Raw genomic sequence first — 23,907 nt, forward strand, 5'->3', positions numbered from 1 at the left:
CTGCGGAAGCTCTTCCAGCCAGGGTCCTCATGACCTTGTCTTTCAAATATTGAACAGATCTACCTTATAGTTGTAGTATCGGGTAGTTTCAAGATATTTTCTTATTCTTAAGTTAAATTTTGTTTTCGTTCGAGGGAAACTAAGAAATAATTATTTGAAAACTTTTCAAGCCTTGATCTACTTCTCTGCCTGGAGTTTCAGGAGACCCGTTTAGTTGGTGCATCTGCGTCTGCTGTATTTCGGCTTCGGACCGTAATTTTGTTTTGGTTCCGCTTTCCTTTCCTACCGAAATGATTGTGCATTTGCCCCTTTGATTAGCTTATAGTATTCCCTTTTTTTCACCACCAAGGTTTGTGAATGTTGCTTTTTCAATTTTATTGGTTTCTGCTCTTTGGATAAACTCTTGAGTTTCACTTTTGGTTGTCATCTGATCAGTTCACCTTCCTGGTTTGAAGTGACCAACTGCTTTGTTAATTTTTCAAAATAAATTTTTATCCTTTTTTTGACAATCTTATTTATATGAAGAGAAAATTTAGAGCTTTTCATTGTATGGATGCTTTATGCCCTTTTCTTTTTCTACTAAGTGTCCCACATTTTACTGTACAACTCTAGGCAGCTCTAGGGAATTTATTTTTATTTCTTTGCTTTTCATTTTACTATGTTGATTTTTGTTTCCTCTTTTACAGATGTCAGAAGTTGATAAAATGACACAAAAAGCTGAAGATAAGCTGACATTAAGTCTTCGCTGGGGCAGCCACAGAGAAACAGTACTTCAATCTTTAGAATCATCATATGGAGATCAGGATTTTGTAGATATGACACTTGCGTGTGAAGGCCAATCAGTAAAGGCCCATAAAGTAGTTGTGTCAGCTTGTAGCACACACCTAAAACAGCTCCTTATGGTACAGTTAAATGCTGTCCTAATGACATTAAATTCTGACAATCTAATTATTTTTCAAATTCTTGACCACACTTTCTAATTTTCCAGGAGAACCCATGCCCTCATCCAATTGTTATCCTCAAAGATGTGGCTATGAAAGAGCTACGTCGTTTGTTGGAGTTCATGTATTGTGGGAGGGTTACAGTTGAACAACAACAGTTAGAGCCTCTGTTAGAAGCAGCAAAAATGCTTGGTGTTCGGGGTCTAGCTGCCTCCAGAGTAAGTTTAAAACATTTCCAGAAAAATTTTATTCTAGTCTGTTTTCTTTTTCTTTTTTCTGCATTAATTGTATTACTCGTTATTCTGCAGGAATGTTTGGAGGAATCAGAAGAGCAAGAGGGTGAAAGTTCTGAATGTGACCATAACCGGGACTTTGATTATAATGGCCCGAAAACAATGAAGAGGCATCGCTCTGAATCACCAACCCCCAATAAGAAGACACGTCCAGTACCACAACTTCAAAGTATACTTGCACAAACACTACTCACAAGCCCATCAACTCGTCCAGGAGAAAATGCTTCAGACTTGCAATCTGAATCGCTTAAGCCATCTTCTCCAATTAGCACTCTTGCCAAGTTGTTATCGCAGTCACCAGTTAGCACCCTTGGTTCTTCTCATTCAAGTTCACTTGAGAATGAAAGCAATCGTACAGAATCAAATACACCTAGGCCAGAAGATGCAAATAGCATAAGCAGTCAGATGGTGAGTTCAACTTGATTTTTTGTTTGGTATTTTATGTATGTTCTATCACACAGTATAATTTTAAATACTTTTTTTCTAGATGGAAGTCGGGCTGCAATTGAAGCAAGAATCTGTTGACTTAGACCTAGATATTGACAATCCCACTGAAGCATTAGAATTAGAATATCAAAACCCAGAGTTTGATGAAACTGTTGATACAGATACTTATCAAAACCAGGCTGGGCATCCATCTTCCTCTGCCTATGATTCTTCAGTTCATGAAAGAATTGGAAAAGCAACAGCATTCATGCTTAGCCTTGCCAAGAGGGCAAACCAGAGTACGTATACTAAGTACTGGCACTAGTAACTCTCTTACTTGAAAGCCTTCCATTTTAGTTTGCTAAATGGTACTTCACAATGATTTCCAGATAACCCATTCACATCATCTCCACCTGAACGCAAACTGTCTTTCCACGAACCTCGGCCATGTTCTGTATGTAATAAGATGTATCGAGATGCTGCAACATTACGGACTCACATGGCAATGATGCACCCTACTGCCCGAATGAGCACTCCAAGTCTACCTAGTAAGTATTCTTTATCATTTTGCACAAACTGTTGAAGCCTGTTTATCAACTCTTATTTTGTATTTATGCACATTGATACACTTTTAATTTGGTCTGATGTTAATCATGAATGGGTCCATAAGAAATTTAAAAAAAGAAAGAAGGTTAGGTGTTGGTTGGTCACCTAAACTTAAATTGAAGGTGTGGTTTCAGCAGGGGAAGCGACTAGATCAGCTCCATTATCTGCAGCAGAATATCTAGCATCGATGGCTGAGAATCTCAAGTCAGAGTAAGTTTCAGGACTAAATGTTCATCCAGTACAAATTTTGTGGATGTGTGTCAATTTACATTCTGTAGTTAAATGTTAATTCAGTCGTTGTAGTTGCTTCAAGGAATTTGGTTAATTTTTACATACGTTTGGAGTTTTATTGTTCTGAATCGTAGAGCTCCCAACAATGAGCTAATACATTATTTCCAATTTAATTTTGGGTATTTTCAGTCATGAAACTTGATCTGTTTGAGTTCACTGGTTTTCTTGTGAGGTTCACATCACTCAGATGATCATCGTAGAGCATTGTATTGGTTGCATGCGTAGTATTCATTGTAGGTATCAACTTGCCTTCTAGTTACTGTATCTCTTGCAAAATTGTGATTTAATTTCCTTTTTTGTGTACTGTTTTATCAAACTCCTCTTACAGTCAATGTTTTGATTTTGTACTATTGTAAAAAGTAGAGGGTAATTTCTATTTCTAGGAACTTCTATAGCAAAAAAAATGTTCAAGAAGAGTAATGTGTTTTGTTCTTTTCATGCCAGCAGCCAATGGAGACGGTGGCAGTGAAAACCGCCTGGCGTTTTATGAAGCTCGTCCATGCTCGATCTGTGGCAAAATGTATCGTGACGCTGCATCCTTAAGAACTCATACAAACATCATGCACACCATGTGGCGTGACGGCTTCGAGTGCTCGTGCAAGTTAATTTTTCAAACTAAGCATGAAATGTACCAGCATAGAAGAACTCATGGCAAACAAAAAGAGTTTCAATGATTTGAGAAAAAAAGAAAAGGGGAAGGGTCTTGTATGAGTATCAGTTTTACTAATTTTGTAGATTATTTGTTGGTACTATTTAATCACATGCAGTGTAATTGCTGAAACAAAAAAAAAATTGTCATAGAAGTGTTTTTTATTTCTACATTTTTTTTTATTTTTGTAAGCCAAAACAAACCTTAAACCAAAATGCAAATTGCTTCCTTTGCAGACAAAAAGACTGATTCATTTTATTTCCAAATCTATTTGTTTTGTGTGACAGTTGAACCACCAAATTTTCTCAGTGGTTGCTGAAACGCTTAGAATTGGTACTGTTTTACTGATATGTCAGTACTGTAGAAGCATTTTAACTTCTTCCTGTTCTTTTAATTCTTCGTTTTGTTTTCATTAGACTGCAGTAATGTTTACATCTATCAAATCACAGAGGAATTACATGAGAATGTTGTGCATTCACAACATTCATTGGAATGTAAGGAATCCACTATGCTTTCTTTTTAGTGTCAAGCTGATGACATTAAAATGTTGATCTCTCTATTGTTTTATATTATATTTTATTTTTTGTAGTTTATTGTGTTAAATATTTTGGGTGAAACCTACTAGTCCTGTTTGTTTTTAAATGAAATATTGAAAAACTAAGTTTACTTTAACTAGGAGTTTGTTGTTATGAAACTTCACTGTCATCCATTTTGGCATGTGCTGTTGCATAAAAAAATATATTGTTTGTGACATCCACACAATCTCACCAGGTTGTGTTCATATTTTGAGTGTGACAAAGTATACAAGATCAAAATGAATCATGTTAGACAATTAAGATTGATTTTAGAGTCAATTAAATGTTCCTCATCTTTGATTTATAGCCCAAGCTGGACATGATCAATCCCTGAAACAAATTAAACTGGCTTGTGGACTATGATTTTGCTGCCATCTTTCGATGAATTTGTCAGACTGGCTCCAAAGCAGAAGGCAGAGATATGGTGACTTTGATGAGCTATGTTTAGCAACCCTAAAGGTAGATATGTAATTCTTTATCTGCTAAGTGTACTGTAATGGTACGTGCACCCTTCTGCTTGAGCTGGTTTATTTTGAAATTTGAAAAATGCCTTTTTTAACATATGCCACAAGTAGTTCAAAATGTAGTTTGAGAACTTTTGTTTAGCTTTGTTCATGAGGTGCTTGTTATGTTTTATTTTGGTTAAGACTTTCAGCTGTTTCTTGTGCTCCTTTTGCTCATCGAATGGGTCTTTACTGTACATTATGTCGGGCAAAAGGTAGTCTTTATTATTTGTGATGTGGCAGCTGAATTGTAAATTATGTGTCCTTTCCCTCAAGGACGTCAGTGTACACCACATACAGTACCTGTCATGATTTTGATATGTTAATCTGTAGAATATCAAATGGTACACTAAATTACTGTGACGGTTTTGAATGCAACGTGTGCACCAAAATCTACAAAGTAATCAAATGAGTGGGCCACCATGTGTATCGTACAAATGCATGAACTCTTTCAATTCATGTATCATGTGACAATGTGATGAACGTTTATTGTTATCCACTGTTTATCAAGCATCTTGCATCATAAACTTTTTCACTACGATTTTCAATGAGTGTTGTCAAATTTGATTTCCTTCCCATACCCGTCAGAATTTTGTCTCTTTAATGGATTATTGCCTCCGGCAGACTGAATCCACCACGGTGGTCGTTCTGTCTCCAGCGCACTCGCGGGCGGGCGCGACACAGTGGGCCAGAAGACCAGTGGAGGCGGCCAAAACTCTTGACGCGTTTTGAGCTCCAGAGTCGCTAAATGGGACTCGAACCGAGCGTGTGACCCCACCAATGGATACCTCGTTCGGAGAGCAAGCCATAGGTGGGGTCACACGTTCGGTTCGGGTCCCATTTAGCGACTCTGGAGCTCAAAACGCGTCTGGAGTTTTGGCCGCCTCCACCGGTCTTCTGGCCCACTGTGCGTGAGAGAGACAGAGCGACGAAAGCCCTGTTCGGACTCGGTCCACAGGCGACGAATGACATTCAATTCTCCCTCTCCCTCGTCTCGAAAGGCATCGTGACTTGGCAGCGTATCGCCGCGGTTTATTTGCGATTTACTGCTCCATCGGCAATGAAACCATCGGCAAACGAGCAGCCTGCGCACGCCATGCCACGCCTTGCCACGCCATGCCACGCCTTGCCACGCCATGCCACGCCATGCCACGCCTTGCCACGCCATGCCACGCCTTGCCACGCCTTGCCACGCCATGCCACGCCTTGCCACGCCTTGCCACGCCATGCCACGCCATGCCACGCCTTGCCACGCCATGCCACGCCTTGCCACGCCATGCCACGCCGTGCCACGCCTTGCCACGCCATGCTACGCCACTTAGCTGGGTTCCGGTGCAGCCCGCGGTGTGCACGGTGTGGGTGTGGCCCCTCATCTTGGAGTAGCACTCGAAGGCGTGGTCCTGGCCACTCCCGACCGACTGCACCACCACACCCGCAATTTCGGCCTCAATCTTTTTTCTGTTGTTTTCAATCACTTTTTTGTAAAGCGCAGATTACGCCTCGCGTTTTTGAACTTGACAATGCGCCGCGCACCCAGTGGTACCCACCCGATACCTGATGGTGCCCGTCCGGCGCCCACCCGGCTGCCCTGGAATTCCCCATGTGTCAAAAATAGCCGCAGGATGGGTTTCAGCGCGGATTCTTCCCCAGTGTGCTGGAGAGCGATCCCCCCCTGTGCGTCCGCGCCGTCCACACTCCCCGTTTCGTTTCGCACGGCGTGCTTTCCCCAGAATCTGTGTGAGTCACAGCGTCGCAGACGCAGCTCGCCGCGAGCGCTGTTCCAAAGTCAACGTCACGCAGGGGCCCAACCACTAGCAGTGTGGGTGCTGGAAGTGACCCGGGCGGGGCCCAGAGGGGCGGGGAAGGCAAAAGGAGATAAAATTGACGGTGGGTTTGCGCATACGGGAAAAGTGTTCTCTTGGTTTACAAGAAAGACCCGTGGACTTGCCCGTGGACCAATGCTAGTCCAGCCAGGGCCTTCCCTTGAAAACCAAACCTTCCTGGCGCCATGGTGGTACTTTTTGCCCGCCTCCCTGGGCGGTAGTTCGAACGGGGGCCAAAAACGTGTCTCATTCCTTGCCCCTCTCTCCCCCCCTCCCCTCCCGGCGCGGAGACGCGGAGCGACGCGGAGCTAGAGCTGAGGTAAATCTCTGGCTGCGATATGCCCGGCTGTGCCCGGCACGTGTGGCCGGCCGGGCACGAAGTGGCACGAAGTGGACACAATGTGGCCGAGGCTGCCCCTTCCACTGTAAGGCAGAGCGGATTCCGAACATCGCATCCGTCTATCTCTTTTTCCCTCATGGGGCTTTCAGGGCTATCCGCATCGGTGCGAGAGAGACAGCGACAAAGTGGCGAGCGGCGGAATCAGTCAGCCAGCCCACAGTGGGCCAGAAGGCCGGTGGAGGCGGACAGAACTCTGGACGCGTTTTGAGCTCCAGAGTCGCTAAAGGGGTCTCGAATCGAGCGTGTGACCCCACCAATAGATTGCTCTCCGAACGAGGAATCCATTGGTGGGGTCACACGTTCGGTTTGAGGCCTGGCTAACGACTCTGAAGCTCAAAACGCGTCTAGAGTTTTGTCCGCCTCCACCGGTCTTCTGGCCCACTGTGCAGCCTCCCCTCTCTCCGCCTTCGTCTCCGTCTTCGTCTCCGCCTCCGTCCCTACGCCGCGTACCTTTGTTTTTACCGTCCGCAGCCGAGCGATTCAGCAGATCGGTTTGTCGCTCTGTCTCTCTCGCACCCATACGGAGACCTTCGGGAGAGCGACAGAGACAGTGGCGCAGGCGAAACGCTTCTTCTGAATCGCTCGGCACGGCAGGCCGGATAGGTCCGGATCGCACCGCCCCCTTGCTGCCCTAGCGCCTTGGCGTCGGCGGCTGGTTTTTGCACTGTGGGCCTTGATGCTCGGTGCCGACACACTGTGTGCCGACGGCACGCGGGAGACTCCGGCTCCGGCTAACCGTTCCGTTTTCGGCGCTGTCAACGCGATCCGTTCCGGTGGACGAATCGATTCGTGATAAAGGAAAACTTTGCCGGATTCGAACACGAGTCGTCGCGGCGTCGGCGGCACACAGTGGGCCAGAAGACCAGTGGAGGCGGCCAAAACTCTAGACGCGTTTCAAGCTCCAGAGTCACTAAATGAAACTTGAACCGAACGTGTGACCCCACTAATGGATTGCTTTCCGAAAGAGGGATCCTTTGGTGGGGTCACACGTTTGGTGCGAGTCCCATTTAGCGACTCTGGAGCTCAAAACGCGTCTGGAGTTTTGGCCGCCTCCACCGGTCTTCTGGCCCACTGTGCGGCATCCTGGTCCCCGCCCCGCGAGTCCACGCCACTGCGAGTCCACGCCGCCGCGCCCCGCGCCTCGGCGGCGCAATGTATTACCTCGCTCCAGGCAGGAGGACTGACTGGTCGTTCAAAATTCGCCGCCGAATTTGTGCTGGCAGTCTTTGGACAGCTCCTGCGTGTAGACGGCCGCCTGGGGTGCAGCGAGCGTTTCAAAATGTGTCACCTGCTGCAGACTGATTCCGAGAGTCGTTTCCGTCGCTCTGCCTCTCTCGCACTCACGGGGCGCTCCGTATAGGTGCGAGGGAGACAGAGCGACGACAACGACTCTCGCAACGAGTCGGCTGTGACGTCATCGGCCTCACCTCGACGTGTGGACACGGCGGCGTGAAGATTGGCTTGCCGCCTTCGCCCAGGTGCGACGCATACGGCACGGAGAACACCTTCTTCATGCCGAGCTTCTGTGCGATGTTCGCGCTGGAACAAAGAGGAGACCACGGTGACACCAGGAGTCTCAGAGACACGGCGCGGCGCGGGCTGCCCGGCCGGAGTGAACTGACCAGCGAGAGAGACAGAGCGACCGAGCTCCGCGACGAACCTGTACTGGCTCGTGCAGTCGATCTTGTAGGCGGGCGCGCCGACGTCGGCGGCCACCTCCCGGGCGGCCAGCGCCAGCTGCAGCCCCACGCCGCGGCCGCGCATGTCCTCGGAGGTGGCCAGCTCGCGCAGCTCCAACATGCAGCGGACGTCGCCGTCAGACACGCGCCAGATCTCGGGCCGCTCCAGCATCATGGTCCAGAGCTCCAGGACGCGCTTCGTGGCGGGGCAGTCAGCGGCCTCTGCACTGGAAAAAAACGAGTTCTGAATCCGAGAGCGGAATTTGTATCCCATTGATGAAGCTCTCAGATATTCGGAGAACAGGACACCTCCCCTCCCCCTCCCCCTCTGGATCAGCGCCCGGCTCCTTGACCCAACGTGACCCGCTATCTCGTAAACGGCGACAAGCTAAAGACATTAAATGGAAATAAAATTTTCAAAAGAAGTCACTTTGTCCATAACGCCAGTAAATTCCACCGTTTACGAGGTATCGACACCTGCACTTCGAGGCGGGTCACGGGGGTCACTCTTCTCCTCTGCTCTGAAACCGGCCGGCCGGCAGTTGGGCGAGGTCAGGGTGTTCTCTGGTGGCGCCCCTCACCGGATCGGTACGGAGATTTGTCGCTCTGTCTTTCTCGCGCACTGTGTCGCGTCCGCGGTCGCGTCCCTCACCGGCGTCCTGGCGCAGCTTGCAGGCGTCCTCGGGCGTCACGATGCTGTTGATGGCCACGCCGCAGATCCTGTCCTGGTGGTCGGGCAGCACGGCCATGAGCGAGAGGCCCTCGTCGAAGGAGGCGCGCGTGTGCTCCAGCAGCATCCTGGGCGGGTTGCGCGTCAGCCCCGCGGCCAGCAGCACCGGCTCCTCCCGGTAGAAGGTCCTCGTCATGAAGTCCATGACGCGCTCCGCGTCGCAGCACGAGCAAGGCACCACGGTGAAGCGCGGGCCCTGCCGATCACTCTCTGTCGCACTCATGGGGCACAGTGGGCCAGAAGACCGCGGTGGAGGCGGCCAAAACTCTAGACGCGTTTTGAGCTCCAGAGTCGCTAAACAGGACTCGAACCGAACGTGTGACCCCACCAATGGATTACTCTCTGAACGAGGAATCCATTGGTGGGGTCACGCGTTCGGTTCGAGCTCGGGACTAGTCCCATTTAACGACGCTGGAGCTCAAAACTCTAGACGCGTGTTAGCAAGCGTCCTGCCGGTTTCGGCTCGGCGTGGACCACTACTCACTCTGCAGGACTTGGAGGGCTGCTTGCTGGCGGTGTAGCCGCGGCCGTCCGCGCCGCCCTCGTTGCCCCACCCCCGCCCCCACCCCCGCCGCCCCCAGGCCCTGGCATGGGCCAGCAGGGGGCCGAGCGGCCTCATGCCATGTCGGCGACGTCGGGGACGTCGGCACCCCGCGCTGCCACTTTACAGTGCGGTAACTTTAGCAGTGCGGCCGCTCGGCAGACGCGGCACTGCGCGGCACGCGGTGCCACTGTCGGCGGAGAGTGAAACCGAGGCAACAATGGAGAATGCACCCCACACCGATAAAGGGCGCGAAAGCCCCCGAGGTCAGCCGATTCAGAAGATAGGTTCTCCGAGGGTTTGTCGCTCTGTCTCTGACGCACCTTTATGGAGAGCCCCATGAGTGCGACAGTTGCCTACCTTTCAGGCGGTTATCTACCTTGACGCCCCTTCCCACCCCCACCCCGGCTCGCGCCCGCGTCCACCGTGCAGCTCAAACTTGGGCGCGCGTGGCGGTCTCTGTCTCTCTGTCTCCGTCTCTCTCTCCCCGAGGAATGCCACCACCGAGAACCGGCCCGCGGCGGCGCTCTCCAAAACACACACGCGGAAAGTGCTCGACAAGCAGATTCAGCGCCTGCTCCGCCTGCACTGAATGGACGCGGACGGCGCGGCCGTTGCCGCCGTAGTAACGCACGCGGTGCGCCGTGGCACAGTGGGCCAGAAAACCAGCGGAGCGGCCAAAATTATAGACGCGTTTTGAGCTCCAGAGTCGCTAAATGGGACTCGAACCGAACGTGTGACCCCATGGATTGCTCCGAACGAGGCATCCATTGGTGGGGTCACACGTTCGGTTGGTGTCCCTCTTAGCGACTTTGGAGCTCAAAACGCGTCTCGAATTTTGGCCGCTCCACCGGTCTTCTGGCCCACTGTGCGTGGTGCGCGCATCAGGGCCGGGCAGCTGCAGGCTGGCTCCGTCTCTCTCGCACTCATGCGGCGTGCCGTCGTGGTGCGAGAGAGACGGAGGGACGAAAGCGATGTTAGGGAGCAGCCCGCGCACAGTGGACCAGAAGACCGGTGGAGGCGGACAAAGTCCTAAACTCGTTATGAGCTCTAGAGTTGCTAAATGAGACTCGAACCGCGTGACCCCACCAATGGATTCCGCATTCAGAGAGCAATTCATAGGTAGGTGGGGCCACACGTTCGGTTCGAGTCCCATTTAGCGACTCTGGAGCTCAAAACGCGTCTAGAATTTCGGCCGCCTCCCTTCGGTCTTCTGGCCCACTGTGCGGCGGAGCGCCTGCGAACTTCGGGTAGGCAGCCACGCAGCACTGCGGTGCGCGCTTCCTCGCCGGCTGCCTACGCTGCAGGCGCTCCGAGGCGCTCCGCTGCACCCAGTTCAGCAGTTTGCACTGAGAAAACCTTACAAACTATTTTGGGCCTTACAAAGAAAAGAAGTTTGTATGACAAAGTATTTTGAGCATACATAAGCTTACAAAGAAAATACTTTGTAATTTACGAACTATTTCTTCGTATAACAAAGTATTTTAGTTTGTTATATGTATGCTCAAAATACTTCGTAAGGTTTTAAGAGTGTGACAACCCTTCCAGTGCAAAATAGAACTGGACTCAACGACTGCAGATTGGCCACTGCAGTTGCACGGCAAAAGTACCGCCTGGGATTCCCAGGCGGTGCCTGGAAAATAGGCCCTTTTCCTTATGATGCGCTGGGATTCCCAGGCGGTGCCTGGAAAATAGGCCCTTTTCCTTATGATGCGCCTGGGAATCCCAGGCGGTACTTTTGCCGTGTGGAACCGCAGTTCAACTTGTTCCTTCCGCGCGGGCGTCCGTCGCTGCAAACGTTCCACGCAGGCCGGCAGGCTGGCGTCCGAGCCTCTGTCTCTCTCGCACTCCAAAGCACCGCCCTGTGAGTGCGAGAGAGACAGAGCGACGAACGACAGAGAACCACCGTCCGGTTCACAAACTTTTACCTGTGGCAGACGGGGATGGCTTGTTGGCAAATCATGACTTAGTTTATTTGTAAGCTTGTCGAAGCTTGTGCTTGATCGAAATACTTTGTAGTGACAACCTAATTTTCTTTGTAAGGCTTTAAATGGTTTGTGAGGTTTCGAGTCTTAAAAGTGTGGCGCGCGGAGCGGAGCGGCCACGCACAGTGGGCCAGAAGACCAATGGAGGCGGCCAAAACTCTAGACGCGTTTTGAGCAACAGAGACGCTAAATGGGACTCGAACCGAACGTGTGACCCCACCAAAGGATTGCTCTCCGAACGAGGAATCTATTGGTGGGGTCACACGTTCGATTCGAGTGCAGTTCAACGACTCTGGAGCTCAAAACGCGTCCGGGGTTTTGGCCGCCTCCACCGGTCTTCTGGCCCACTGTGCGGAGCGGCCACGCCCGGCGGCCGCGGAGCCACGTGGGTCGCGGAACGTGTCTTCGGCCGGTGCCGGTAGTCGGTCACTGCGCAGGCTTTTGACAACGCGGCTCGTAAACATTGATTACGGTCCGCCAGTCCATCATCACCGGAACCATCCTCGGAGTCACTCCACCGGCAAAGAAGGATAAAAACGGGTGAAAATGAATCAAGCGGCGAACGTTAAAGCCGTTTACGACGGTGCGGTGTACTTTTCCGGGGACGAGCGTCGTGCACTTGTAACTAGGCTCTCGGATTCTGCGACGGCCCCGCCCCGCCCCGCCCCGCCCCGCCCTTGACAGATAGCAGTTGTGGATGGCCAGGGACAGATCCCGAGGATAGCCCGCGCGAGTCGCGCAACGAGTCGACACCCGCGCAACGACTCTGTCCTCAGACTCTACCCTTCTTCTCTTTTCCGGGGTACGGTACACTGGTTGAACTAAAGCCTACTTTTACGCCTTGCTGCGCGGAAATTCAAAGGGTGAGACATCTGACCAACTATTGGTGATTCAAAAAGCATGACTGAAAAAAGGTCAGACATCAGTGAGTCTGGTCCTTGCTTAGCTTGGGGATATATCAACCTTTATCAGTGACACAAGCAAGTATATGGCCCTCTTTCGGTCATAGATTTTAGTATGGCCGTTTTCCAGTCGTACATTATAGTATCACCTCTGAAAGGGTCAAAAGTCTCACCTTTCTATTTTGACTGCAAGCGTAATGGTTCCTCCCGTTGGCTTCAAGCGGTGGCGATCCGTTCGACTGCAAGGGTAAGGCTCGGTAAGGTCTTGAAGCGTAGTTGTATGCTATGTTTCAATTTTAGCAGTGTAGCCATAACTGCTCTCTCGTCTCTCCTCAACTTGAGTCGTTTTCTGGCGAGTTGAAGCGGTCGCCAGTTCGCATCGGCGGCGCAGGCGCTGGGTAGGAGAGCGCGCGCCTCTCGTCAGGTGGCTGCGGCCGGACCACTATCAGGGAAAAAGTAGCAGCAAAAAGTACACTGCTTTGGTCAATGTTTCAGCCGATAGCATCGGTGACCATTTCATCGTGGTGTTCCCGCCACTCACGCGTAGTACGATGCGTTTTATATGTTGTTCTACTTTGGCAGAATGCTTCTTTAACCAAGATTCGTAGCGTTGTCCCACAGAAGCCCGTCACCAAGAACCTGAGTTCAGCACGGGTGGGTCAGTGGAACCGCATAAGAAGTACGTCCGAAACAGGCACTGGCACCGGACACCCATCCGCTGAGAAGGCCGACCCCAGGCGATGGAAGAGGAAGGGAGAAAAGAAAATTGAAAGTGAAATAATAGCAGCAAGAAAAGTGAAGCCATTTTCTAGGCCGTTCCCTCGCGATCTGCTCTAGCAGAGTGATTCAGGAAGTCGTTTTCGTCGCTCTGTCTCTCTCTCACCTTCAAGGGACGCCCCGTGAGTGTGAGAGAGCGACAGAGCGACGAAAACGACTCTCGGAGCCTCAAAGTCACCGAGGTGCTTGACTCGCCACATTTTGGACTCGGCCCTTGCTTCTAATCTGCCGGTGCCGTGACATCGCGCAGCGGGCCGACTCGTCGCTCTGTCTCTCTCGCACCGCTGCGGAACGCCCCAACGCCCCGCGAGTGCGAGAGAGACAGAGCGACGACAGCGATGTTCGGATTCGGTCTATGCAGCAGGAGCCCACCGCGGCTTCGGGCCGGCCCGCGCAGTTCGCGCCACTCAAGCGAGAGAGAGAGAGAGAGAGAGAGAGAGAGAGAGAGAGAGAGAGAGAGAGAGAGAGAGAGAGAGAGAGAGAGAGAGAGAGAGAGAGAGAGAGAGAGAGGAAAAAAGTTCAACGCGGAGTGACCAGGCGGTGCGTTGTGTCTTAACTGGAATCTTCCCGCCAATTTGTCGAACGCAGTGAGTGGGTGGAGAGCGCCGGGCTCAGCGTGGAACTTTTGACGGGACCGAATAAAAGCATCGCACTCCCTGTTCCAGCGGTCTGATTCCGTCGCTCTGTCTCTCTCGCACTCATGGGGCGTCCCGTGTGGGAGCGAGAGAGACAGAGCGACGAGAGCTCAGCCGGCCGGTGCCCTGCCACTGCACTGCAGTGCCTGGAGCCCGCTGGAGCGGCGCAGCTGGGCGTTGTTCCCGCTCGCGGTGCCCTTGAAACCTCGCCGTATCACAGGAGCGCTCGCCGCTGGTCCAGAAGGGCGTGATGCACTCCAGCAACGCGTCGGGCGATTCTGCTGCCCGCACCCGCCGCTCTGTCCCTCTCGCACCTCCACGGCACACGCCATGAGTGCGAGAGGGACAAGTGTGGATAGCGGACGAAGAAAGCGCTGCCTCTGGACCTGCAGACACTGCGGGGTGGGCTGATTCCGAACTGCGACCGTGTCTCTCCGTCTCTCTCGCACCCGTGCGGGACGCCACGTGAGTGTGAGAGAGACAGAGCGACCAATCAAATCGAAATCAGGCTGCGGGTGCGAGCGCGCGAGACGCCGGTGGACATTTCCCCGGCCGGCGCCGAGGTGGCCGAAGGCATGGGGCTTCCCCAGGCGGGGGCAGCCCGCTCTGCGCTCTGCCCGCGCGGACAGGACAGGTTGGGCCGCGGCAGGCGGCAGGGCAAGGGATGGCAGGGCCGGGCACTGGACCCTGCAGACACATTCCGAGAGTCGTTTTCGTCGCTCTGTCTCTCTCGCACCTACATGGGACGCTCCATAATTGCGAGAGAGACAGAGCGACGAAAACGACTCTCTGAATCAGTCTGCTGGGCGGCGCGCCACGGCGGGCGCCACGCCACTTGCGAGCCACGCGGGACGGACGGGGCGTCCGCACTGCCCTGCGCTGCTATCCGCCCCGCCGCCACGCCGCCACGCCGCTACGCCCCGCGCATGTGCCGCCGGCACCGCCAGCACGCCGCGGGCGAGTCATATAAAAGCCGCCGCCGCCGTGCGCCCAGCTTCACTCCGTCAACGCGCACCCGCCCGCCGCGCCGCAAGCCGCCACCACCTCCTCGGCGGCCACCTCGCCTGCCAACCTCCACGGCGGCGACCACCAGGGCGGAGGCGACCACCACCAGGGCGGCGACCACCAGGGGGCGACCACAAGGGCGGCTCCACGGCGGCAACCTCCACGGCGGCAACCTCCACGGCGGCAACCTCCACGGCGGCAACCTCCACGGCGGCGACCTCCTTGGTGGCCACCTGGCACCTCATTCCACCTGACCGTCACCGAGACCCTTGACGGGGACGTCAACGCCGCCATGGCCGGTAAGTCCGGCTGTGTGTCAACGGCGTCGCGCTGTCTGCCGCACGGCCAGTCAATGACAAAAACAAGCGAAAACACTCTCGCTGCGCCGGGCATGGCGTTTAGTTGCCGCCAGTTATCATTGAATCCGATACTATTTTCCCCGTTCTGTTTTTGGCAGAGGAGCAGATGTACTTCTCGTGGACGGACTACTTCGTGTTCGTCGGCATGCTGGTCGTGTCCACCGTGATCGGGCTGTACCACGGCTTCAAGTGAGTGCAAGAACAACGTGAGGGAGGTCCAGGCGGCCTTACGGCAGGGCATTCACTCTCGCCGTTCACAGCCATTTTTAGTGAGCGATTCGTGTTCGAATGCTTGTTCACCGTCGTCGTGTTGCAGGTGGCGGCCGTGGTCGCGGGGCGGCTCCTGCCGCGGCTCCAGCGAGGTGGGGTCGTCCTCCGTGGAGGAGCAGCCGGGGGACTCGTCGGCGGAGGAGTTCCTCACGGGCAGCGGCAAGATGGGCACCCTGCCCGTGGCGCTGTCCATGCTGGCCAGGTACGTCTAGAGCGTCTCTAGGTACGTCTCACAGTGGGCCAGAAGACCGGGACGCGGCCAAAACTCTAGACGCGTTTTGAGCTCCAGAGTCGCTAAATGGGACTCGAACCGAACGTGTGACCCCACCAATAGATTGCTCTGCGAACGAGGAGTCCATTGATGGGGTCACTCGTTCAGTTCGAGACCCATTTAGCGACCCTGGAGCACAAAATTCGTCTAGATTGTCAGCCGCCTCTACGGGTCTTCTGGCCCAGTGTGCGTCTCTTCCGTAAGTGGAAGCCGGCCTGAGGGTGCTCGCCAAAAAGGGCTCTTGGCTTTCCCTGGGACTCCCTGGGCCGACTGGGCCAGCCAGGAGCGCTTTTCTTCTGTGAAGGGAAAAGTATAGCACTTCCTGTCTACTCACAGTGGACAAGTGTGGCGTTTTGTCTACCTCTCAGGCGATTCTCTATCTAGGCGCCGTCAAGGCGCTGTCCTTTCCGTCCCTCTGGATCCGCGCCTGCTATGCGAGCTGCAGCATTCCTCGTCGCTCTGTCTCTCTCGCACCCGTGCGGGCGCCCCGCGAGTGCGAGAGAGACAGAGCGACGAAAGCGACGCGGTCTCCGCGGAGTGCACACAATGGCGGCGAGTGTGTGCAGCGCGACCGCGACGCCGCGACGCACGGCAAGGGCAGCGCTAAGGCGAGTGCTAAGGGGTCTCGGAGGCCTGCAGCGGCACGCCATGCTACCGGACAAGCCGCCAACCAATGCCAATGCCAGTGTCACCAGTGTCGCAGCCCGCCGACTCGAAGCAGCACAAGAACCGCGTGCCCCACCACAAAGCGCACCACTGCACAGTGGGCCAGAAGGCCGGTCGAGGCGGCCAAAACTCAAGACGCGTTTTGGCTCCAGAGTCACTAAACAGGACTCGAAGCAAACGTGTGACCCCTTCAGTGGATTCCTAGTCCAGAGAGCAATCCATTGGTGGGGTCACACGTTCGGTTCGAGTCCCATTTAGCGTTTCTGGAGCTCAAAATGCGTCCGGGATTTTGATCGCCTCCACCGGTCTTCTGGCCCACTGTGCGTTGTGCGTTGGTAAAACTGAAGCATACAACTACGCACGCTGGAAGTCCAAAGCGCATGCATTTAGATAGGCGGGAGAAGAGGGGACGGAGAACTAACGCTTGAAGAAAGGCGTAAAAGTGCGCTTCAGTTCTACCAGTGCAGTAGACTCCAAAGAGCACTCTGCCTCTCTCGCACCGCAACGCGACGCCCCCTGAGATCGAAAGAGGCAGAACGTCGAAGCCCGCACTGTCAAACTTCCGTGTGCCCCATGCTTGGCCCCATGTGCGCTGCTGCGGTCCCAGCTGACTGAATCCGCCCTGTCGCTCCGTCTCTCTCGCACTTATAAGCGACGCCCTACGGGCAGTGCGAGTGCGAGCGAGACAGAGCGAAAACAGGACCGCGCGGAACGAATTGCAAGAACGACAGTGACGGCGGCGTTTTCGGCGGGAAACGCGCGCGGAATCCGTTCTCACGTCGCGTCGCGCGGGATGGCCGCGTCTCTGTGTGTCCCCCGGCACCGCCTTTGGCACCGCCCGGCCCAGCCCGGCGAGGATAAGGAGTGCTTATCAAAATCGCCTGGGATTAGAAGTCGCGGGGGGAGTGGGAGGGGAGGGGAGGCGTTTAGATAGTCGCGCGTGTCATCGACGCTGCTCTTCAGGGTCTTCATAGCGCGCGAACTGCAGACTGATGCCGAAGGACCGTTTCGTCGCTCTGTCTCTCTCGCACCCGTACGCAACGCCCCATGAGTGCGACAGAGACAGAGCAGGCGATCCTTCGGAGTCAAGGCGGCACAGTCCCCAGGACTCGGAATGGAGGACCGCTTGCCGCCACTTGTTTTATCTGCAGACTGATTCGTCGACCTGTCTCACTCGCACCTATGCGGAACGCCCCATGAGTGCGAGAGAGACAGAGCGACGACGACACCTAAAACGTTTCGTTCAGAATCGCTCTCCAGCGGATCTTTTTCAGAACGCGCCGCGGCGGTGAGCGGATGAGCGGGAAGTGTGAGAAGGGGGAAGGAAGGGGGAGGAGGCGGGTGGGGGGGGGTCATGCCAGAGCCACGATCTTTGCGAAATTACACCCTTTGCGCCGTGAACGCACCTATAGGCGTGCGACGGCGGCGTATCTGTCCGTCCGCCTCGGCGCCGCACAGTGGGCCAGAAGACCGGTGGAGGCGGCCAAAACTCTAGACGCGTTTTGAGCTCCAGAGTCGCTAAATGGGACTCGAACCGAACGTGTGGCCCCACCAATGGATTCCTCGTTCGGAGAGTAATCCATTGGTGGGGTTACACGTTCGGTTCGAGTCCTGTTCAGCGACTCTGGAGCTCGAAACGCGTCTAGAGTTTTGGCCGCCCCCACCGGTCTTCTGGCCCACTGTGCGCCGCGCGTCAAATTGCGGCTTTTGGGCGACTTCGCCTTACTTACATTGGCGGTGCGTTCCAGCTTCCTGTCCTCCATCACGCTGATGGGGCAGCCCGCCGAGGTGTACCTGTTCGGGCCGCAGCTCTGGCTCTTCGGGGTGGCGGCCTTCCTCGCCATCCCCGTCATCAACTACGTCATGATCCCGTTCTTCCACAAGCTGCAGATCACGTCGGCCTACGAGGTGAGTGGCAGCCAACTGCAGCTCTGCAACAGCGCGTTCGACGTCATGTGACGTCATGTGACGTCATAGGGCCAGTTGGGGTAATTATGGGACACGGGGTAAAATTGGGACAGCTGATTCTTAGTCAAGAATCGAGATTTTAGAACTTGTGCCGTAGCAAATGTTATAAAAACATCACATTTGGTTTGTCATGCGTTCAAAAATGTCAAATTTTGACTAAGAATCAGCTGTTTCATTTTTACCCCGTGTCCCATAATTACCCCAACTGACCCTATTCATTTGATTGCAAGCACATCTATGATTTGTCAAGTTGATCCAACTGTGTACTAAGTACACATTTGATCGTGCAGTGTCACGTTGAAACGAAAGTGACATTGTACCAGATTGTACTGTAGTCACACGAATGTGACAAAAGTTACATTCTAATGCATACATGAAGCCAACGCCTCGTCGAATAACAGAATCGGACGAAACAAAGGAGTAATGTTGCCATTTTACTCGCTCTTCCAGTACTTCGGCATGAGGTTCGGCCGCAACGTGCAGCGCCTGGCCTCGGTGCTGTTCACCGTCCAAATGGTGAGTCTCTCGTCCCTCTTGTCCAGACTTCTCCAGCAGACTGATTCCGAGAGTCCTTTCCGCCGCTCTGTCCCTCTCGCACCTATACGGGCCGCCCGTGAGTGCGGGAGAGACATGAGCGACGACAACGACTCTCGGAATCAGTCTCCGGTTTCTGAGAATCGCTGCTTCCGGGTCGCAATCGCCGCCATCCTTCTTGTCTTGTCGAACGAAAGGGAAGGCCTCCCCGCTCGTGATGAGATAAGAGCGTGTTCGGCCGCTACACTGGAGGGGCCGAGTGCAACGAGTGCGTGCTGACGCCATTGTCGTTGTTTCTAGATCCTGTACCTGGCCCTGGTGCTGTACGCCCCCGCGCTCGCGCTGAGTCAAGGTGAGGCTGCTGACCAACTTTTTTCTTTCTTTCTTTCTTTCTTTCTTTCTTTCTTTCTTTCTTTCTTTCTTTCTTTCTTTCTTTCTTTCTTTCTTTCTTTCTTTCTTTCTTTCTTTCTTTCTTTCTTTCTTTCTTTTAACATATTTTTACTGGCCAGAGTAACAAAAACCAGTAACGGAGTAAAACTTTAGAAGATTAACAACAATTGTCTTTGAGTGCCATAAAAACGAAAAGTGCCGACCCTCCCCAGTAAACGCCATGTCGGTGTGTTTCCAGTGACTGGACTCAACACGCTGTTCGTCGTTACCGCCATGTACGTGGTCGTCATCTTCTACACCACCATCGTAAGTACATCTGCAAACATGAAATTTTCATTTAAAAATCAAATTAAAATTTGAACAAACTGATTTACTTTGATTTTTATACAAAGAAATAGTTCGTAAATTTCGAAGTATTTTCTTTGTAAGCTTAATGTGTGCTCAAAATACTTGATTATGACAAGCTGCTTATCTTTTTAAGGCCTCAAATAGTTTGTAAAGGTTTTCAAAGTGTAAACAATGAATTTGGGAAAGACACGTGAAGATTTTGTTCTGTTCGTGTTTCCAGGGCGGCATGAAGGCGGTGGTCTGGACGGACACCTTCCAGGTGGTGGTGCTGTACGTGGCCATGTTCGCGGTGCTCATCAAGGGCACCGTCGAGGTGGGCGGCCTGGACACGGTGTGGCGCCGCAACGTGGAGCACGGCCGCGGAGACCTGTTCAAGTAAGGGCCCACACATTTCGCCTCTGTTTTTAGCAGATGATACCTTTACACTTTTTACACACCTAAACCTACAAAGACACATTAAATTTGATACAACTCGACTGCGTAACTAAACGTGCATTTTTGTTTGCAGGTGGACCACGGACCCCACCGAGCGCTACTCCGTGTGGTCGTCGTTCGTGGGCGCGGCGGTGCTGCACATGGCGGTGTACGGCGCCAACCAGCTGCAGGTGCAGCGCTACCTCACCGTGCCCTCCGTCAAGCAGGCGCGCCAGATGATCTGGATCAACTGCGCGGGCTGGACGGTGGTGGTGCTGCTCACGGTGTACGCCGGCATGCTCATCTTCGCCAAGTACGCCGCGTGCGACCCCATCACGTCGGGGCTCGTCACCAAGGCCGACCAGCTGTTCCCGCTCTTCGTCATGGACTCCGTCGGCGACCTGCCGGGCTTCCCGGGCCTCTTCGTCGCGGGCATCTTCAGCGCCGGGCTCAGGTAGGCGGTCTGAGAGAGCCCTTCGTCGCTCTGTCTCTCTCGCGCCCCTACAAACGCCACGTGAGAGCGACGGAGACAGAGCGACGCACAGTGGGCCAGAAGACCGGTGGAGGTGGCCAAATTCGAGACGCGTTTTGAGGTCCAGAGTCGCTAACCGGGGCTCGAACCGGACGTGTGACCCCACCAATGGACTGCCCTCCAAACGAGGAATCCATTGGTGGGGTCACTCGTTCGATTCGAGCCCTGTTTAGCGACTCTGGAGCTCAAAACGCGTCTAGAATTTTGGCCGCTTCCACCGGTCTTCTGGCAAATCCACTGTGCGACGCGGTGCGACGATCTGGCCCGAACCGGCATAAGATCAGTTGTGGTCTAGCCTTTCAAGTCAAGTCAAGTCAAGATTCTTCGGGATCACGGTGTAGGGAGATACGGGGGGACACTAGGCGCTGCGGAGTGAAGCCCGTTTCTGGACGTTCCGTAGTTCCAAACGCTCCGCCAGGATGCGCTGTTCCCCATGTGGGCCGAGGTGGGGGGGGAAGTGGGCCGGCTCACTATTGGCTGGCGGCTGGCTACCGCGCACCGCCGCTCACCGCCGCGCACCGCCGCCAGCGGCCAGCCAATAGTGAGCCGGCCCACTTCCCCCTCCACCTCGGCCCACTTGGAGAACAGCGCTACTAGCGGAGCGTTCGGAACTACGAAACGGGCCAAAAACGAGCTTCACTCGGCCGCGTGGCGGAGGGCCCGAGTGTCCCACCGTATCTCCCTACACCGTGTTCGGGATCAAGGCCACCGACCGCACAGCAGGTCCATGCGGCGCACAGGGGGCGATTAGACCCCAAAATCGCGACAAAAGATAAAAAATTAAATGTTACTATTCATAAATTCTCTGGTTGCCCATCTGTAGATAACCCCTCTAGCCACCTCTCCCGCATGGTTTTGAACCTTCGCACTGGTTCGATCGCTCGTAGCGACTTATTGTTTCTCACCCTCTTGCGTAACAGTGCAGCGGCACCCGAACATGTAGATTTCTTTTCAGGCTCGCCGTCGTGAAAATAAGGAACTTAGTGTATTCATTGGCTGGGTGATGATAATTTGAAGTACTGGCTACATTTTGAGCTGTAAAGAACCTACTGACAAGCTGAGAAAGAGTTTAAAATTGTAACTTCAAAACCAGTCGTAATGCGACTGCGAGGTTAGGTTCCGTCGTAATCTTTAAATTGAGATATCTTTTGACTCGCGTCGACTCGTATTAAAAACTCGGCATGAGTCGATAGCTTAGACCGTGTTTATTGTTCTCCAAGTGAGATTAGCTGCTCATGTCTGCCCCCTTTTTGTTAGCAATCGTTTATTTTGCACTAGTTGCGACCAGCCAGCCGTCTGCTAACGTCTCTTATTTTGTTGAAATATTGTATAAGAATGACTTTATCAGATATTTTATGAATGGCATCACAATCAATTCAGCATAAAACGTTAGAAAACACACAAAACAAACTATTTTAATGTTCGAAATTTTTTTTCAAAATTTTTTTTTTTTTTCCTGGAAAACCATTACCGCCAATGAACTAAGCAATGCCGAAAACAACTGGATACTAAGTTTCAGATCGATAAAAGTTACGCCTGATTTTTGTCGCGGTTTTGGGGTCCAATCGCCCACTGTGCGGCGGGAGTGCCTACCCTTGGCTTCGCAGGCGCTTAGCTCGCTGATTCCGAGGGTCGTTTTCGTCGCTCTGTCTCTCCGACACCTGAACAGAAGACCCGGCTATCTTTTCAGAGCGATTTGAGAACCGGCTACCTTTTCAGAGCGATCCGAGAATCGGCTATCTTTTCAAAGCGACCTGAGAACCGGCTATCTTTTACGAGCGATCCGAGAACCGGCTATCTTTTCAGAGCGGTCCGAGAACCGACTTACTGACTTTTTTTAAGAAATTGAGTTTCTTACATTAAAATAATCCGCATCACCTGTTCTATCGATTAATGTAAGAAACTCAATTTCTTAAAAAAAGTCAGTTAGCCGGTTCTCGGACCGCTCTGAAAAGATAGCCGGTTCTCGGATCGCTCGAAAAGATAGCCGGTTCTCAGGTCGCTTTGAAAAGATAGCCGATTCTCGGATCGCTCTGAAAAGGTAGCCGGTTCTCAAATCGCTCTGAAAAGATAGCCGGGTCTTCTGTTCAGGTGTCGTCTCTTGCACCCATAAGGGACGCCCCATGGGTCCGAGAGAGACAGAGCGACGAAAACGGCTCTCGGAATGAGTCCTCTGGCGAGCACCTCGCTGACGTCCTCCTCGTCCCTCCGCAGCACCGTGTCCACGGGGCTCAACTCCCTGGCCGCCATCTGGTTTGCGGAGCTGGACGGCACGCAGTTCAAGGCCAAGCTGTCGGACCGCGGCCGCGGCCTCACCGTCAAGATGTTCTCGCTGGGCTTCGGCCTGCTGTCCTTCGCGCTCGTCTTCCTGGTGCCCTTCATGTCCGGCCTGGCGCCCGTCGCCATCGCGCTGTCCTCCTTCTTCTCCGGCACGCTCTTCGGCCTCTTCATGCTGGGCATGTACGTGCCCTTCGCCAACGCCGTGGTGAGTCCAGCACGCTTATCCCTTTTCCGAGGGCCGCCTCACAGTGGGCCAGAAGACCGACGGAGGCGCTCAAAACTCTAGACTCGTTTTGAGCTCCAGAGTCGCTAAATGGGACTCGAACCGAGCGTGTGACCCCGCCAATGAATCGCTTTCCGAACAGGCAATCCATTGGTGGGGTCCACGCTCGATTCGAGTCCCATTTGGCGACTCTGGAGCTCGAAACGCGTCTAGAGTTTTGGCCGCCGGCGCCGGTCTCCTGGGAACTCCAAGCTGACACACTCTTTCCGTTCCGCAGGGCGCCACGGTGGGGCTGCTGGCGGGCATCGGCGTGGTGGGCTGGATGACGATGGGCGCGCAGTGGGCGACCGACGCGGGGCAGATCGTAAACCCCCGTGCTGCCGCTGTCCACCGGGGGCTGCGCCGCCATGAACCTGACCGTCGTCCTGCTCGACGCACCGTAAGTACTTGCCCGAAACTCTCAGCGGCCACAAAATTTGGCGAGATCCATAAGATTACATCGGCGGTCAATGTCTCGCGGATCGCGTACTGTACGACACTGCACAGTAGTAGTTGCAGCACAGTGGGCCAGGAGACCGGCGGAGGCGGCCAAAATTCTAGACGCGTTTTGATCTCCAGAGTCGCTGAAAAGGACTCGAACCGAACGTGTGACCTCACCAATCGATTGCTCTCCGAGCGAAAAATCCATTGGTGGGTCACACGCTTGGAGGGCAATACATTGGTGAGGTCATACGTTCGGTTCGAGTGCGGTTCAGCGACTCTGGAGATCAAAAAGCGTCTAGAATTTTGTGCCGCCCGCCGGTCTTCTGGCCCACTGTGCTGCAATCACTACTGTACAGTGTCGTACAGTACGCGATCCGCGAGACATTGACCGCCGATGTAATCTTTTGG

At 53.5% G+C, this 23,907-nt stretch overlaps 3 protein-coding genes across 10 annotated transcripts; 2 read left to right on the forward strand and 1 right to left on the reverse strand.

Annotated features, from left to right (window-relative positions):
* Positions 1-75: 75 nt before the first annotated feature.
* Positions 76-4,832, forward strand: LOC117643384 (protein bric-a-brac 2-like). 8 transcript variants are annotated; one of them, XM_034382242.1, is made up of 8 exons: positions 76-349; positions 687-902; positions 989-1,159; positions 1,250-1,642; positions 1,722-1,959; positions 2,050-2,208; positions 2,389-2,476; positions 3,005-3,172. In XM_034382242.1, exons 2-8 carry the CDS (start codon positions 687-689, stop codon positions 3,024-3,026), a joined length of 1,287 nt encoding a protein of 428 aa, XP_034238133.1. In that variant the 5' UTR covers positions 76-349; the 3' UTR covers positions 3,027-3,172. The 8 variants fall into 8 exon arrangements, with proteins under 8 accessions (XP_034238133.1, XP_034238130.1, XP_034238132.1 ...); XM_034382241.1 differs by having other exon boundaries at positions 77-349; positions 3,002-3,172; XM_034382247.1 differs by having other exon boundaries at positions 77-349; positions 2,404-2,476.
* A 2,867-nt stretch (positions 4,833-7,699) lies between these two features.
* On the reverse strand, positions 7,700-9,139 carry LOC117644031. The gene is made up of 4 exons (XM_034383217.1): positions 8,839-9,139; positions 8,168-8,408; positions 7,935-8,046; positions 7,700-7,762 (listed from the first exon to the last, which is right to left on the reverse strand). The coding sequence occupies exons 1-4, from the start codon at positions 9,137-9,139 to the stop codon at positions 7,700-7,702; spliced, it is 717 nt and encodes a 238-aa protein (XP_034239108.1).
* Positions 9,140-14,910: 5,771 nt separating this feature from the next.
* Positions 14,911-23,459, forward strand: LOC117644032 (sodium-coupled monocarboxylate transporter 1-like). The gene is given in 12 exon segments (XM_034383218.1): positions 14,911-15,060; positions 15,219-15,309; positions 15,437-15,592; positions 18,076-18,235; positions 18,746-18,811; positions 19,130-19,181; positions 19,458-19,525; positions 19,788-19,942; positions 20,076-20,435; positions 22,728-22,998; positions 23,294-23,392; positions 23,394-23,459. Coding segments are annotated over 12 exon segments (1,551 nt in total). The 5' UTR covers positions 14,911-15,053.
* The last annotated feature ends 448 nt before the right edge of the window (positions 23,460-23,907 follow it).

This window comes from Thrips palmi, unplaced genomic scaffold (assembly GCF_012932325.1).
Source record: "Thrips palmi isolate BJ-2018 unplaced genomic scaffold, TpBJ-2018v1 HiC_scaffold_17, whole genome shotgun sequence".
NCBI classification, from domain to species: Eukaryota; Metazoa; Arthropoda; class Insecta; order Thysanoptera; family Thripidae; genus Thrips; species Thrips palmi.

What these genes read in the sequence shown, in the direction of transcription:
- LOC117643384 (XM_034382238.1), top strand. Translation starts at nt 687, where the DNA reads ATGTCAGAAGTTGATAAAATGACACAAAAAGCTGAAGATAAGCTGACA. An exon ending in ATAGCATAAGCAGTCAGATG is followed by an intron (nt 1,643 to 1,721) that starts GTGAGTTCAACT and finishes CTTTTTTTCTAG; the next exon opens with ATGGAAGTCGGGCTGCAATT. An exon ending in GAGCACTCCAAGTCTACCTA is followed by an intron (nt 2,209 to 3,001) that starts GTAAGTATTCTT and finishes TTTTCATGCCAG; the next exon opens with CAGCCAATGGAGACGGTGGC.
- LOC117644031 (XM_034383217.1), bottom strand. Translation starts at nt 9,139, where the DNA reads ATGAGTGCGACAGAGAGTGATCGGCAGGGCCCGCGCTTCACCGTGGTG. An exon ending in CAAGCTGCGCCAGGACGCCG is followed by an intron (nt 8,409 to 8,838) that starts GTGAGGGACGCG and finishes TTTCCAGTGCAG; the next exon opens with AGGCCGCTGACTGCCCCGCC. An exon ending in GACTGCACGAGCCAGTACAG is followed by an intron (nt 8,047 to 8,167) that starts GTTCGTCGCGGA and finishes TCTTTGTTCCAG; the next exon opens with CGCGAACATCGCACAGAAGC.